The sequence below is a fragment of the Tasmannia lanceolata genome, unplaced genomic scaffold (genome assembly GCF_043159265.1).
Source record: "Tasmannia lanceolata isolate RefF3 unplaced genomic scaffold, GAP_Taslan_0.1 ptg000007l, whole genome shotgun sequence".
Classification (NCBI taxonomy): domain Eukaryota; kingdom Viridiplantae; phylum Streptophyta; class Magnoliopsida; order Canellales; family Winteraceae; genus Tasmannia; species Tasmannia lanceolata.
In genome coordinates this window covers 11,931,877-11,948,763 of record NW_027518684.1, presented here as the reverse complement: position 1 = coordinate 11,948,763, position 16,887 = coordinate 11,931,877, and the positions used below count along the sequence as shown (strand labels likewise).

General features: G+C 37.5%; 1 protein-coding gene and 1 long non-coding RNA gene across 2 annotated transcripts in view; one reads left to right on the top strand and one right to left on the bottom strand.

The window, feature by feature from the left end:
- Nucleotides 1–10,601, bottom strand: part of LOC143881909 (exocyst complex component SEC5A-like) — a 44,478-nt gene extending 33,877 nt beyond the window's left edge. Inside the window, exons 1-2 of the mRNA XM_077385249.1 lie at nt 10,070–10,601; nt 5,651–5,802 (exon numbers count right to left, since the gene is read on the bottom strand). Of these exons, the coding sequence (XP_077241364.1) occupies nt 5,651–5,802; nt 10,070–10,495 (578 nt within the window). The 5' untranslated portion in view covers nt 10,496–10,601. The remainder of the gene's footprint in view (nt 1–5,650; nt 5,803–10,069) is intronic.
- Nucleotides 10,602–11,226: 625 nt separating this feature from the next.
- LOC143880979 (uncharacterized) lies at nt 11,227–12,303 on the top strand. The gene is made up of 2 exons (XR_013251825.1): nt 11,227–11,385; nt 12,041–12,303. It is a non-coding gene; the product is annotated as an uncharacterized LOC143880979 (long non-coding RNA).
- Nucleotides 12,304–16,887: the final 4,584 nt, after the last annotated feature.

Sequence of the window (16,887 nt, the reverse complement as noted above, 5' to 3'; positions counted from 1 at the left end):
TGTACCAAAAATCAGCTCCATAGGATCATCCTAACCCCTCCATTTGTGGAGGACAAAAATGGACAAACACAAGTCTGTCCATTTTTGTCCTCCACAAATGGAGGGGTTAGAATGATCCTATGGAGCTGATTTTTGGTACACACCCTATCTATGATAAGGCCTTGCAAATGAATGGTTTGGATCACTCCCCAAAATGTGGGACCCATGTGATTGGGCAAGCTAGCTCACCAACAGTTTCCTCATATATATATATATATATAGAGGAAATGAGGAAACTGTTGGTGAGCTTAAGCTCACCAAACTTATGGTGAGCTAGCTTGCCCAATCACATGGGTCCCCACATTTTGGGGAGTGATCCAAACCATTCATTTGCAAGGCCTTATCATAGATAGGGGGTGTACCAAAAATCAGCTCCATAGGATCATCCTAACCCCTCCATTTGTGGAGGACAAAAATGGGGCAGATTTGTGTCTGTCCATTTTTGTCCTCCACAAATGGAGGGGTTAGGATGATCCTATGGAGCTGATTTTTGGTACACCCCCCATCTATGTAAGGGACTTTCAAATGAATGCTTTGGATCATCCTAACAAAGTGGGCCCCCATGTGATTGGGCAAGCTAGCTCACCATAAGTTTGGTGAGCTTAACAGTTTCCTTATATATATATATATATATATATATATATATATATATATATATATATATATATATATATAGGAGAAGAGAAATGAAAGGATTTTTTGAATTATTTGAAAATTCTATGAGAATTACACATCATTTTTTTGACTTTTTTTAACAAAGGCACCCATTCAACCCACATATTTTCAATCCTACCCCCTCCTTTATACTTTTAAACAAAGGCACCCATTAAAGCCAAATAATTTCAATCTTACCCCCTCCTTTATGCTTTTTTAATAAAAAATCTATAGGGTGATCTTAACCATCCAATTTAAAAGGAACAACATATTATGGAAACCTCTATAGATTGGAGGGCTAGGATCAGCCTATGCAAATGTTTTTTGGGGCACAACCTATTTATGTTGTGTTCCATCACATGGACAGTTTGGATCAACCTATGTTGTGTGCCTTTTTAACAAAGGCACCCATTAAAGCCACATAATTTCAATCCTACTCCCCTCCTTTACGCTTGGTTAATAAAAAAAGTGGACAAAGTCAACATAGTGACGTTTTTCCTTTGCAAAATTACGGATTAGGTACATATGTTACATAATACTACGGTTTTTTGTAAACATATTACATAATACTACGGATTCAGGACGCCTTTCAAAATATTGACGAACTCGTGCATTTTAAGAGGAACAACAATTATGGAACCTCTATAGAATGGAGGGCTAGGATCAGCCTTTGGAAATGATTTTACGGGCACAACCTATTGATGTTGTGTTCCATCACATGAACGGTTTGGATCAACCTATGATGTGGTCCGTACAGTTCTTTGTTGGCCCTACTATATAGCAGAAGAGAAAATGAGAGAATTATTTAAATTTCTCCCAAAATTCTATGAGAATTACACATCACTTTTTTTTTACTTTTTTTAGCAAAGGCACCCATTCAACCCACATATTTTCAATCCTACCCCCTCCTTTATGCTTTTTAACAAAGGCACCCATTAAAGCCACATAATTTCAATCCTACTCCCCTCCTTTATGCTTTTTAAATTATGGAAACCTCTATAGATTGGAGTGCTAGGATCGGCCTATGGAAATAATTTTACGGGCACAACCTATTGATGTTGTGTTCCATCACATGGACAGCTTGGATCAACCTATGATGTTGTCCGTACAATTCTTTGTTGGCCCGTGCATCGCACGGGGTTTTTTACTAGTATCTAATACTATATAGCAGGAAAAGGGAGAATTATTGACCATTTAACACGTCAATGGGGATGATTTTTACCGTTTTTTTGCCCTCGCCACATATCTATACATACTATCTATGTGAGGGTAAAATCGTAATCTACATACGAAAAGTACCGGCACAGGGTACCTGTCTATGACAATTACGGAAAAAAACTACCGAGAAGAGGTAAAGACATATGACAATGACGAAAGAACTACTTTATATTACTCATGCAGTACACTTGCAAAATATTGACGGATTCCGAGCACCTGAAGAGGAACAACAATTATGGAAACCTCAATCTATTGGAGAGCTAGGATCAGCCTATATCGATTGGAGGGCTAGGATCAACCTATGGAAATGATTTTACGGGCACAACCAATTGATGTTGTGTTCCATCACATGGACGGTTTGGATCAACCTATAAAGCCACATAATTTCAATCTTACCCCCCTCTTTTATGCTTTTCTAATAAAAAATCTATAGGGTGATCTTAACCATCCGATTTAAGAGGAACAACATATTATGGAAACCTCTATAGATTGGAGGGCTAGGATCAGCTATGGAAATGATTTTTGGGGCACAACCTATTTATGTTGTGTTCCATCACATGGACGGTTTGGATCAACCTATGATGTGGTCCGTACAGTTCTTTGTCGGCCCGTGCATCGCACAGGGTTTTTTACTAGTGTGTGTGTGTGTGTGTGTGTATATATATATATATATATATATATAGCAGAAGAGAAAATGAGAGAACTATTTGAATTTCTCCCAAAATTCTATGAGAATTACACATCACTTTTTTTGACTTTTTTTAACAAAGGCACCCATTAAAGCCACATAATTTCAATCCTACCCCCCTCCTTTATGCTTTTCTAATTATGGAAACCTCTATAGATTGGAGGGCTAGGATCAGCCTATGGAAATGATTTTACGGGCACAACCTATTGATGTTGTTTTCCATCACATGGACAGTTTGGATCAACCTTATGATGTGGTTCGTACAGTTCTTTGTCGGCCCGTGCATCGCACAGGGTTTTTTATAATATACTATATAGCAGAAGAGAAAAGGAGAGAATTACACATCACCTTTTTTTGCTTTTGTTAACAAAGGCACCCATTAAAGGTCCATATTTTCAATCCTACCCCCATCACAATACCTATCTTAATCCTCTTTATGATTTTTTTATTATAGATTTTGTCCACAAAGTCAGCATATGTTTTTTTCTATTCAAAATTACAGATTAGGTGCATATATTAAATAATACTACGAATTTTTGTGAACATATTACATAATACTACGGATTCAGGACATCTTTAAAAATATTGACGAATTCCGGGCATCTTAAGAGGAACAACAATTATAGAGACCTCTATAGATTGGAGGGCTAGGATCAGCCTATGGAAATGATTTTACGGGCACAACCTATTTATGTTGTGTTCCATCATCACATGGACGGTTTGGAAGCAAGAGGAGATGGGTGTTGACCGTCAGGAGAAGGGCGTTGAACACGTCAGACGTAGGGAGAAGAGCGTGGATAGTAGTGCAATAAAAGGTAAGAAGAGGGCTGGGTCGAGGACTGAGGGAAATGGTTAGAGCCTTTAATAGGATATGGCAAGGTAGTGTTTCTAATCTTAGGGATTTATTAATCTAAGGATTCTAATGAAATCAAATTCATAGTAAAACAGTGAGTTTAGTGTATCGAATTCATCGCAAAAAAGGGGAGTCCTGCAGGACACGCTAGGGGATGAATCCATGCGTTTCCAGAGTGAATCCGTGTCGACATGCGATTCGACACATGGACCACAAGAATCCATGCAACAAACCCGTGCTACAATCATAAGAAGAGTCTGAAAAAGAAAGAATAGTCTTGCAATTAGAGTCAGAGAAAAACCACCCAACACCCACCATCTAAATAGTATAGTTATCTCATGGCGGATTCTATTACTACAGTACAATTCAGCTTAATCCATCCTTCAGCTAGGAGGTAGGGGTGGAGATGTCCAAAACCTCAAAAGGCCAGAAGAAGGGGATGAACTCAGCACTAATATGAGTCCAATCACAAACATCATCATGAGCTACAACAACACCTGAGAACCATTTAGATTTAGATGCACATACAATTAATTATCTTAGCAAGAGAATTGGTCTTATCTCTAAAATTCCGATCATCTCTATCTTTCCAAATTAACCTCAATGTTGATGGGAAAAGAATTCACATTGAAAACACGTCTCTCATTACCCACAGCCACGAGTTTACCCCACCAAGACCAGAGAGAAGTGACCAACGATAGGAGAGACTCATTAGAGCACACATTAAATAGACCAAAGAAGTAACTCAAATGGAGGCTAAGATTGGCTATGATTAACAGCTTGAACCCTTCTCCGATTCATGAAAAAGTTGAAGGGTCTCCTCTCTTCCCACATTATATTACTAATTTACTCATTTCAAACACCTCAAAACATCTGCTTGATTAGATCCTCGCCCGCCACCAGCAATGTCAGGAATCAATGAAAAACACAAGATCAATGGAGGCTCTGTACCAATTTAATGTAGCACAAGATGAATGGAGTAGAAATCTCTACACACCACTTGTAATATAGAAAATATTTGATTGATTAATACTCTAGGAATGTTTATATAACCTGCGAAACAGAAAACCCAACAAAAAATGCAATGAATATGAAACAATAATTTCTGCTTCTCCTTCCATAAAAAGCATTTAAATAATTAAATATTAATCAAAAACTCCTAATTATAGCTTCCTAGTAGCTTTAGATCAAATTCCTAGCCCAGAATAACTTTCTAAAATATAGAAGTTGTTGTAATAACCCGAACATGGTACTTGCTAATAAAGCAACCTAAATTGCCTAAACTTGCACTTTCTAAGAACTAAACTAAACACTTCTAAAATTGCAAGAAAAAATAATATCTACACTTGTCGAAGTTTAAAGCAATCATCCCATTGCATTTCATCGCAAATGAATCACAGTGGAGCTCCTTTGTTGACATCAGCATGACATCGTAGTGATGTCACCAATAAGACCCTATTTCAGTCCCTTATTATGGCAGCAAGTTTGAGGAAAGTGGGGCTGGGGGTTCGTGTAATCTGCGAACCCACTCAAATTCCATCACACACCACAAGACATATCAGATATTTATATTGGCCAGAGACTTTCCAAATACAGCTCGGCTAATCAAAATGCTAAAGTGGGGAGGTAAGTCCTGATGGTAGTCGATACTTGATAGGGATGAAAAACGGAATTGTCCGTTCAACGAGCAAGACCAATTTATACATTAGCAAACATATGCCTGATGGGACGAAATGATAAAAATCAAGGCCAGGTTTTCATATTATGTGTCTCTAATTTACCATAATTTACAACTTGAATTTAATAAAGCTTGGAACTTTGTCTAGCCTCCCACGATTGTGGAAGCCACGATCCTTATCGGTCAAGCGACACAGATCCATCATGAAGGCAATGAAATAGGTCTCAGCTTATAAACTACTAGGTCAAGTGTAATACTCAACAACTTGGAACTACAAGCAGACATCTTGTAAATTCTTTCTTCAATTTTTTGCCATTTGATCAAAAAAATCATAATAATAATAATAATACAGATAGCATGCTCCAATTAATGTATTATCAACACCACAAGCAAGCAAAACATAAAAACAATACTAGAAGATGCACCTAAGAGTTCTGTAAAGAACGCAAAAGAAAATAGATGCCAGCTACGACCAGTAATCATTCATGTACATGAACAATTAAGACACAGATAAATTTACCCTACTCCCAGTGGATCCATAAATTCCATCCCTCGAGATAAAGATTGAATGTTGGTAAGCCCCTTTCGACCTATGTTTGCTCCCTTCTGCTCAAAGGTTTGGGCTGCAGGTGCTGATTTGGTCTCTCGCATTTCACGAACCCTACGACCAAGCTGTTAACAAAAGCATAATTGAATCAGTAACTCACTCATCTCTCACACATATAAACTATAAATCCCAACAAAAACCAAAAAAAAGAATAAGCAATTTCAGGATAAATATTTTAACAATGACCACATACATGGGTGTTAACCCTGTTTTTTTTTAATGGTAATACATGGGTGTTACTCATTATAATGCAAGAATAAGGGTAATTTACGTATCCTAGTCAGATAATGTTCATGTTTTTCCATCAATGAAGGTATTCTTGTAATCAAATACTCTGATTATCTGAGGCGAATAAAGAATTTTAACTTTTCAAATCTAGTTTCCTGCAAAATTTGACTGCAGGATCAACAGAAGAGATATATAAAATACAACGAACTATCCCTCTGAATCTGAAGGCAAACGTTATATGGCATTTGAGAGGAAAAAAAGCATCAGAAAGAACTAAATATACTGACCTCTAGGATATTCTTGGAAATGCTACATGGCATTAAAGATATGCTTTTGCAATTACTGAATGAAAATCAAGAAAACAGTACACAACTAGTTCCTCTTGCACTCTGACCCGTAAAGCATCCATTCTATGATTTCCTATGATTTTACAGCAGTATTTTGGGGATCTTTGACTCAAATCCTACATTGATTAGAAAATATTTCAAGGAGTTTTAAGGATTCTTCTCCATGTTTATTGCCCCCAGGTTTGGCATATTTCTTTGAAAGGTTCAAATGTGTTGAGTTGATTCTTATTTGTTTAGCATTTGATGGTTAGAGACTTAGAGATGTCATCGATAGTTGTCATTTCGCCGGCAAAAGCCTAGGCAAAGCACCTATTGAGGGGAAAACTAGGCAGATTTGAATACTTATCATAGACTACTTAACATGACAAGGAAAGAAAGAATGTGTATGCAAAACACGAATAATACAAAGAAAGACGTTATGCACTTTTCATTAAAAAAAAAAAAAAAAAAAAACATAAAGCAATAACTGGTAAAAAGATAATAAAGACTAAAGGCCTTACTTATTCAAAAGTCAAGAAAAACCTAAAACAGTGAAATTATAGAAACCAGCTAACCATAGAACTGGATCATCATTATAGGGTTTAGCAAGTTGATAAATCCGCATACCTTCCCCTTTTCGCCATTTATAGAGGAAAATAATAATTTTGACCTCTAAGGCAGTAGCTTCTGTCTCAAGTCATAGATGATCACTTAGCCCTTGGCATCCCAGGAAGGCAGGTGACCCCTTAAATTTTGTTCACACAGATAAATCTTGCCTAGGAGAGAGAGACCCCTTCCTAGTCACCTAGGCAAGAGCATCTGACGATAGGGACATCCTCTACACGTAATAATTCCTTTCAAAAACTTGTACAAGAGCATGTACCTGGAGTGCAAATGCCTTTGGCCCATCCATCAATGATTTTAAGTTTGTAAAGAAAATGCTTGATTGACGAGTAACGAGTACCATTCAGGTTGTTGAACTCCATTAAACCGACCATCTCAACTAGGTTAATGTTGTATCTAAAGCATAAGAAAATGATTTCATTTGGAGGCTGCCTATTCAAAGGGAAATGCTGCAAAAAACTTTCAATCAAAGCATGTGACAAGGAAACATCATGTAGTAGTATTAATACAATCAACTTCAACCTCTTTGGGAAGTAGCAGTTGTGTACCACCCAGTCCAAGAGTAAGCATGTCCTCACTCATGTATATTTAAGTCAAATGACAAGTATAAGCTATTAAAAGGAAGAGAGATGAAGATGAGCATGAGACATGAATAGAAAAATCCGACTATTGAGAGACACCTTAAGATGTGTTTTTTATTTTATTTTCTAGAACAAATGGAAAAAAAAAATTATCAAACCAAATGCAGAAGCACTAGAAAGGTCCAGAGCAAATAGAAAGATAAATGGCCAACAGCCCAAACTATGAACCATAGACACAAGAAATAGTATCCTTATATCCATAACCAAACTTGGAAAGACGGATAGCCTTCTGGTTGCCTTCTCTATGAATATGAGAGAAGCAACAACCCTTTAAAGAAGAATAGAAAAGGCGATCTCTTCGAATTGAGACATAAATCACCAAGGAGCAGGAGATTCTTCATTAAAACAACTACTGATAATGTATGAATCTCACTTGGTATAACACTTGTATGACCGAAGCAAATGAAAAATTCAATATCCAATGAGCCACTGCAAGGCATGATTTCAGTGGTGAATGCATGAAGTGACACCACAATAACTTCATATGCAAGATCTAACAATGTAACTCTAAGCTAAATTAGCGTACATACCATTCACTGGTACCAGACTGGGTCCTCTAAAATAAAACATCATCAAGGCAGAGGTAATTATTTTGCTCACTTGGAGAATCAATTAGTTCCAAGCCAACCAATTTATCTAAGGAGGTTGAAAGCATTTATTCTTTGTGGGATGGAGATTCCATCATTGGACTGGCCATTTTCTTTGCAAGGAAGTATTTGAGGGGCCAATGATTATAAAATCAAAGGTGCATCTCAATGACGCGGCTAGATCTTGAAGGTGCTTCTTAAAATCACCAGTAATCACAACGTGGACCGCATCCACTAGTAATATTGTGGTCGCATATTATCTTCTCTTTGACTTCTTGCATTTTGTCTTCTCTCTTCTCTGACCATCTCGGTCAAGGCTGTTACCTTCTTCTATCTTTAATAAAATCATCTTGCCATTCAAACAAAAAGGCATTGTGGACACATAACTGAACATGCCACCTCACGAACAGAGAGGAATTGGCATAAGTCTTGAAGCCAATCGTTAGCACCATATGTCTAAACTTCTTGATGATGGACCGGAGATTGCTTCAACCAATATATTTCATTCTAGTGAATGCACCCTTCCATCGACTCCTTACAATGAAAATATTAAAAGGTAGAACCCTGTACACTTCCTCCTAAAGTCCATAACATCCAGTTGTTGAAGAGGCTGATTCTAGTTAGCATCACAAACAAAATCACAGCAATAGAGTAAAGTTTAGAAATCTCTTGCATGTCCTTATTTCATTCCCAACAAGACAAAAGGCATGATGGACTGGATTGAAAGCCTACAAAAAGAGTTTCTTTAGTATAACAGATAAGATAATAAGAAGTGTCAACTAGTAAGTTAGGAGGAGGTGTGCAAAACGGAGGAGGAAGGTGTGGGGATTAGGACTCTATGGGAAATCAATGAAGCATTGCTTGCAAATTGGCAATTGAAAATGACAAGGCTTATTGTGGAAACATGTGTAAAAACAAGTAAGGGGTGGACATTAAGGTCCGTTTAGGAATTTGGATTCTAGGGCTTGGAGGACCATAACTGGAATAGGCGAGTTGTACGATTCTGGGCGATAAGATTAGGTTTTTGGAGGAACGTGGAGAGGTGATAACCTCTTGAAGTTTTTGGAGGAGCTGTGGGGTGGTGATAACTGATAACCACTTGAAGCCTTATTTTCGATCATTGTTTAGTGTTGCTACGAATAAGAGTGTTGTTGTTGTTGAGGAGTATTTAGAGAGGCTAGGGACTATACGATGTGTGCGCATGAAGTCCAATATTTTTCAGAATCTATATGGATAAGATGCTTCTTGGAGGATCGTAAGCTATGAAAAAATTCAGCGATCTTGTTCACATTTATTGTGATAATCAAGTAGTAATATCAACCATAAAGAATGGTGAGATTTGCACTAGAGAAAGGCATATTGAACATCAATTTTATTATATATATTTATATGATGTATATGCGAAAAATGAGATTTCAGTGGAATATATGCCTACTAAGAAGATGATTGCCGACCCACTAACAAAACCTATTGGAATAGATGACTTTAAGAGACATGTCTACTTCATGGGGTTGAGAGGTGAGAGAGTGGGGTTGTGAGGCATGTCTTCAATCAAAAAGCAGCAACGAATGGGCAAATAGCCTCCATTGTATGATGAATTCTCTATGTAGGATCGATTTTTTATCGAAAGCCCAAACAAATGAGAAAAAAAAAATCATCTTTGTGGAATAAAACCACAATGAATGGGGAAATGACATTTATCGTAGGATGAAATAGTGATGTACTAAAAAATTAATTCAAATATACTTCAGAAATCACTCTACACAGTCGAAGATCAGAGCAAAAAACATAACCAATAATAGTCCCTGACCCTAAGAAGCCAAAATAAATAAAAAAGGGGATTATCACTACAAAAACGAAACCAATACTTTCCCTCAATCAGATCAGTAAATTACAAACAAACCATAGAATTAGAGATTATCAAACCTCGGCCTCATCGACTCGCTTCCAACAATCAGGTTCCCCACCATCCCAACCCCGATCGCCGGCCGGATCTTCTCTCCCGCCTTTCCTCAAAGAACCTGCCACGCGATTTTTAGCTGCGAGACCGCGTTGATTAGAAGAATCCTCATCTCCTGAGGAGATACTAAGCATTTCCACATCAGACTCGTCTTCTTCTTCGGCGGCTCGGCGAGACTTCTGAGGCTGGTTCTGTTTAGGGTTAGGGTTAGGAGGGGGATTTTTCTGATTCTTCATGAAAGAGGGAACAGGAGGGGGTTGGATGAGATTGACTACGGACTTTGAGGGTTTTGAAGAAGGTGCGGGTCTCTTGTAATTGAGGTCTCGCTCTGCTTGTTCACGTAGTGCGATCTGAAGGAGCTCGTCTTCGTCTATGTCGCTATCGCTCGACATTTTTTCAGATCTGGATTTTCAGAGAGAGAGAGAGAGAGAGAGAGAGAGAGATGGATTTGTGTCATATGTTCGTCTTTTGGGGAATTTGAGGAGAGAGGAATGGCCGCCTGTATGTAGCCGTGGCAATTTTTTATTTCTTTATTCCGAAACTAGCCTTAAGAAAACGAGACTTACCATGGTTTCCTTGGAGTTGTTATGAGATTTTGGGAGACTTGGGACAACCACGGCAGAAGCGTGTCTTTGTATCGTGTCGTGTCAAATGCTTTACGGGTACGTGGGTCAATGAACCTAGAAGGCCGGACCGAATCCGAATGATGTAGATACATTTCGAGGGAGAAATTATATTGGGGCCGGCACGGGCAGCACCAAAATACAATCGGGCCCATATTGTTTGGGTGATGCATACCATTCATTAGATGCCCCCAACATCTTCTCCATAGGATGTTCCTAACCCCCTCCCATTTGTAGAGGTTTCTATATTGTGCCGTCCATTTTAAATATCTACAATTCGAAGGGTTAGGATTATCCTATATGTTGTGTTCTCATGTTTTCTTTCCCTTTACTTTTCTGCGGGGAAACCCCTTTTATTTCCACTGGAAACTGGATTTTGGGTGTTTTGTTGTTTTCCGAGTAAACTTTTTTAAGTGATGTGGAAAATCCAAAAAAATCATGTGGAAAAAAAGGTTCTGCGACTTTTGCGAGAAAAGTTTCCGACCTTTTGCGATAAAAGTTTCTAACCTTTTGCATCGAAAGGGGGTTGTTTCCCCTGACTTTTTTTCACTCTCTCGACTATTCTCTGCCCTAGCTCTTCCACCCAAAAGGCCAAAACTCTCCCTCATCTTCGAGAAGTCTCCCCGCGACTCACCGGCACGACCACCTACACTCGTCCGGTAAGTCCCTTCCCCTCTTCTTCTTCTTCTTCTTCTTGTGTCTTTTTTTTCTTCTTCTTCAACCATTTCTTTTCTTCTTATTTTTTAAACTTTTTTGCCCTAACTAGACCTCCATTTTTATTTTTCTTCTTCTTTCTCCTCTTCTGTTTTGCCCTTCTTCTTCAAAATCAGAAATCTGAGGGTTTAGCGTTTCAGATTTTGAGGGTTTCAATAGTCCCCTTATTGGGTTAGGGTTTCAGATTTTTTTTTCCTCCTATGTAGATCCACAGATCTTTGTTTCAAAAAAGCTCTATATGAGCTTTAGATCTTTGCAAGAATACATTTGTTGTTCCAAACGGATTTTGCAGGAATACATTTGTTGTTCCAAAAAAAGAATACATCTTTTCTTCATGAATACAATTGTTGTTCCAAAAAAGCTCTACACATTTATTTTTTGGTTACTTTTGTGGCCTTCATTTTGAAAGTAATTTTCGCTGATTTTTTAAATGAAAGTTCGAAACTGATCTCTCCATGATTTTTTGATACTTGATTCAGTTCATTTGATACTCAATTGGTTTTAACAATTTGAACACTTGATCAATTTGATTTTGGGTGGATTTAGAATTCCACAAATATAATTTTTTCTTGTTATTCATGTTTTTTTCTTCTTCTGTAGGTAATCACCCTATTGAAGTGATGGGTATTTTGACAGGGCGACATGATTTGTTCGATGAATCCCTGGTTGTTTTTGGGGATGATTATGCAATTGGGCAGTGGGCCCGTTCAGTAGGATCTATTGGCATACATATGTAGTTTTTATGTCAAGTCTATGTTGGTTGACTGATTTATATCTTAGCAATTCTATCTTTGCAACTCTATATTTATGACAATTTGATTGGCATTGTTATTGTTCAGCTTCTGTTTGTCATGGTTTTCTTATTTTGATTGACTTTAGAGGGTTGAACCCATTTATTTTAGACTAGGTTCTATGTTGGCATTATTCTGCATGTTAGTTTGTCACAATTTCTGTTTAAACGAATATTTCTGTAGTTTCTGTTGAGTTTCCCTGCAATGAAACGCATATTTCTATAGTTTATGTTACTTTCTATGAGGTTTATGTGCAACAAACGCTCATGTGATAGGTTTTCCGTCAGGTTTCTTTTCCTTCACTTTCCTTTATGCCACATCAGTTTCCTTCCCTTCACTTCCCTTTCCTTTCCTTTCCCAACGAGAGAACTGAGCAATAGATAAGATTTTGGTCCCAGCCCGTTTTTGTCAAGGCCCATCTATTGAAATGATTAGGATCACCGAACAGTGTAAGACCCACTATTTTTTGGGTGTGCTAGTGCATTCACGACGAGCCACTGTATAATTTTTCATTGGGGAGAAATTTAGGACCTCGATCATAGGATCCAAAATTATTTTCAATCAGATCAAAACAACTGGGAAATTATATGATGAAGGGCCTTATGAACATGTACTAATCATGGTTTAAAATTTCGGTTTCGGACCCTGAAATTTCGAAATTTCAACCGAACTTTCAGTCGAAATCCGGTACCACAAACAAAATGGTATTTTATTCGATATAAAATTTCGGTCGAAATTTTGGTAAAATATTAAAATAATAATAGAAAAAGGTTTTTTTGGTTTAAATTTCGAGCAAAATCGAAATTTCGGCTGAAATAAATGACCATTTTAGTTTTTGTTGATTTCGGTGTCGGTCTTCACCGAAATCTGAAATTTCGGTTGAAATTTAAAACCATGGTACTAATCATCATCCCATCCTTGATATTTAATACAACAGCAGCTAGTCAAAAAGTGAGGCTGCCGTTGGATCAAATATTAAGGGTGTTACCTTTATTGTACCACCTTTAAGCATTCATAAGGCCGTTCATTATATAATTTCTCCAGAATGGCTAGCGAAAGGGAAGTGATATATCCACCCGTCCTTTTACTTGGGACTGCCCCGCTAGGATACTTGTGAGCATGGTTTAAAATTTCGACCGAAATCCGAAATTTCGGATACCGGTGGGGACCGAAACTGGAATTTTCCGAAATTCCATTTTTCGCCCTTTACCAAATTTCGGTTTAATGACATTATTTATTTTTAAAAAAAAGTGTTACAAAATTTCGGAATTTGGGTCCAAAATTTCATAATGTCGGTCCGAAATTTCGGAATTTGGAACCAAATTACCAAATTTCGGACCGAAATTTCAGTTTTTGGTGGGGTCCGAAACGGTTACCGAAACCGAAATTTTAAACCTGCTTGTGAGTTATGACAACTCTTTTACACTAGAGGGGGCTGTCATAAGTAAAAACTAAAAAGAAGGGTTGAATATATAATTTCCAATAACAATGCCCGTGGCAGTGGGACGGTCTTATTATATTATTTTATGAAAATGCCTTCCAACCTTTCCTAACTTTATTTAGGGATAATCTAGTAAAAAAAAAGCCAAAAGCAAGTAGGACCAGGACACAATATGAAATGGATCGTGACAGAGACACGGAAAGTAGGATCAAAATAATACTCTAAAACGGATCTACCCCGCGAGGGATTTCAATGGATCATGACTAAGACTAGATCCGAAGTGGGGATCCATCGAAATCCATACTTATCCTGCAACCATGTCTTTCCCTTACATTAGAAATCACACTCTCAGGCCAAGAGAAACACTTGCTTCTTATCTCCAGTCACAACCATGAGAAGGAAAAAAACACTTGCTTCAACTATCACAGATTTTTCTTCTTTTTTCCATGTAGATTCTACAATAACTTATAGATGTTAGGTTCTACCCAAAACCTAAACCTCTACATGGTTTTATAAATTTTCATGTCATAATATCTTGTTCCCCTAATCCTATAAGGAAACTAGAGAGAATCCTAATAAAGAAACAAGATACGTCCCAGCAATCTTCACCTAAGGTTATCTCAGTGCCATCTTGAATACTTTTTTGCTAGAATTTCAACCCTTATGGTTCAGGGCTTCTTTTCTAGTCTTATTTGATATGCGTAACATTTGTGACTTCTTCTAATTCCATTGAATAATTCCAAAACAACACCATTGTCCTCAGATTGCTGTATGAAGCAGAAAATCTAAGAAGTAACAATGCATTGTCTTATTTCTTCATCTTTTCATCAATCTTATGGGACTAATCCATAATCTCATCGTAGAAACATCATTTTGTCCTAGCAGGGGCCTATCTTTTCTAAAAAGCTCAAATGAGTTTTTCAAAATTGCCCATATTTACAGACTTTTCAAGAGGAAAATTCTAAAACATCCTTGCAAAACCTCAGTCAAGATCATTGTATAATATTATTTAAAATATCTTGTCAAAACAATTTTTTAAGATGCCCAAAACACCGGAGAGAACTGCCAATCAGTTGAATCGGATTGCCACCCCCATAGGACAATTCTTAGAATCCCATGGTTCATTTCAAATATTGTATGGCTCGACTGTGCTCCCCCAAATTTTCAAATTGAATTTGAATCTTTCTCAAGGAAAAAACTTATTTTTTGTTGATTTTCCACCCGAGCTATTACTCCCACATCACCTTCCCTTTTGAGGTAATATTTTTAATTTCTATAATTTTTATCAGTGTAGTTCAGATTAGCTTCGAAATTTTATAATTTCCGATTTAGACGTTGCATATTGGATAGTATTAAGGACCCGTTTGGATACCTCATGCATTTGTATTTTGATTTGGATATGACTTTTGGATAAAAACACATCAATCATCTTCATGATCATGTTTTAAGAGAGAGAGAGAGAGAGAGAGAGAGAGAGAGAGAGAGAGAGATGCTTCGCTGCTGCCGGAGCAACGTCGAGGAGCAGTGACGGCGAAGGAAGTTGCCACAAATATTGATTTCCAAATAATGTCTCGCACAACAGATTTGAAAATCAGAATTTTTTGCACCGTTGTAACTGATTTGGAAATCTAAGGATCTGATCCAGTTCAAAATATCAACTAAATCCAAATCTAAATCTTGTTGGTATCCAAACGTGGCCTTGTATTTGGTGATTTTCTGCTAAGTTTAGTTCAAATTTCAATATGTTGACATAATCCGCCTGGCAAATCCGATCACAATGGATTAAACTCAAAACCCACAAAACCACAACCGTTTCCTTGCTTCTCTCAACCAAAATCATACACAAGAGATAAGCCGAGAAAAACCCAAGAGAAAACCCAGAGTGGAAACCCCAAGAGGAATCCAAGAAGAAACCCTCTTTCCCGTGATCTCCCTATCCCTCTCTCTCTTTCTTGCTCTTGTCTCTCTTTTTTTTCTCGCCCTCTTTTTTTTTCCAGCCTCCCTTCATGTGCAACCGACACACAAGAAGAAATCCACGCCCAAAAACCCTCATGCCGTAACACCTTCACGCAGGAGTTTTTGGGCTTTCTTTATCTAGGCTTCCACAACTTAGAAAGCGTAAGTTTCTATTTTACATTCCCACCACTCGCCTGGGAAATAAGGCACACAATCAATAGCTAGTTGATTTGAGCTTTCAACATAGAGATTTATCGGAATTTCAACTTCTGCTTAAAAAAATAGAATAGGATCTGTGTAGTTTTAAAATTCTATGCATCATGCAGTCTTTTAGTGACAACTTTGTTTGAATTTTTAGAATTAAGTCATAGAATCACTGAATAGTCTTGGTTTCCTCTTATTCTTCCTCTCATCTTCTTCTTCCCCTGGTGGTTCAATTAAATCTAGCAAATACTGGCTTTCTGCGATGGATACTCACTCACGGATACCCACCATGGCCTGTATACACACAAGGGTAGAAAATCTACAAAAATTATTCTTTGTAGTTATTTTCAGATACAAAGAGCTCCTTTATAGTTAGTAGTGTGTTTTTTTTTTCTTGGATTGGCAAGTCCACTAATATTTTAACCTTGGTAAAAACAATTGCTCCATCTCCAGAAGAAAGCAAACACTTTAGCACCATAAGACCCTGTTCTGATTGCAAAATTTTTCTAGAAAAGTTTGGAAAGACAAAATATTTCTAAAAGTTACTACATTGTTACATATGCAAAAAGATCATTTGAACAAACCGTACTCGATCTTTACCTGGAGGGACCTTCAGCATACAATAGTATCCCTATATTCTAACCATAATCATATCATTTCCCTCTAAGTTGTGGAAACAAAAATCACCCAAGAAAAAAAAATTACATTAGAAATGTTTTCCCAAGTGTTAAATTGGTATAGAATTCTTCGGTCTTTTGGAAATAGGGAAGACATCAGAGAACCCTAAAACAACCAATCATACTTCAACACTCCCCATCACGTTTGGCCTCTCTTTTAGGTTGGCTGTATGCGTAGATTTTATGTATCAAGGAGTTGTTGGGTTTTGAAGCAGGACATGTCATGATAGCTTGGACCTGTCGTGAGGCAATAGCTTGGATACCATTTGAAACAACGGTACACCAAAAGCTTTGGATACAAACTACATAAATCATCTTCATGATCATGTTTTAAGAGGGAGGTGAGGGAGGGATGTCTCGTTGCTGTCGGAGCAACGT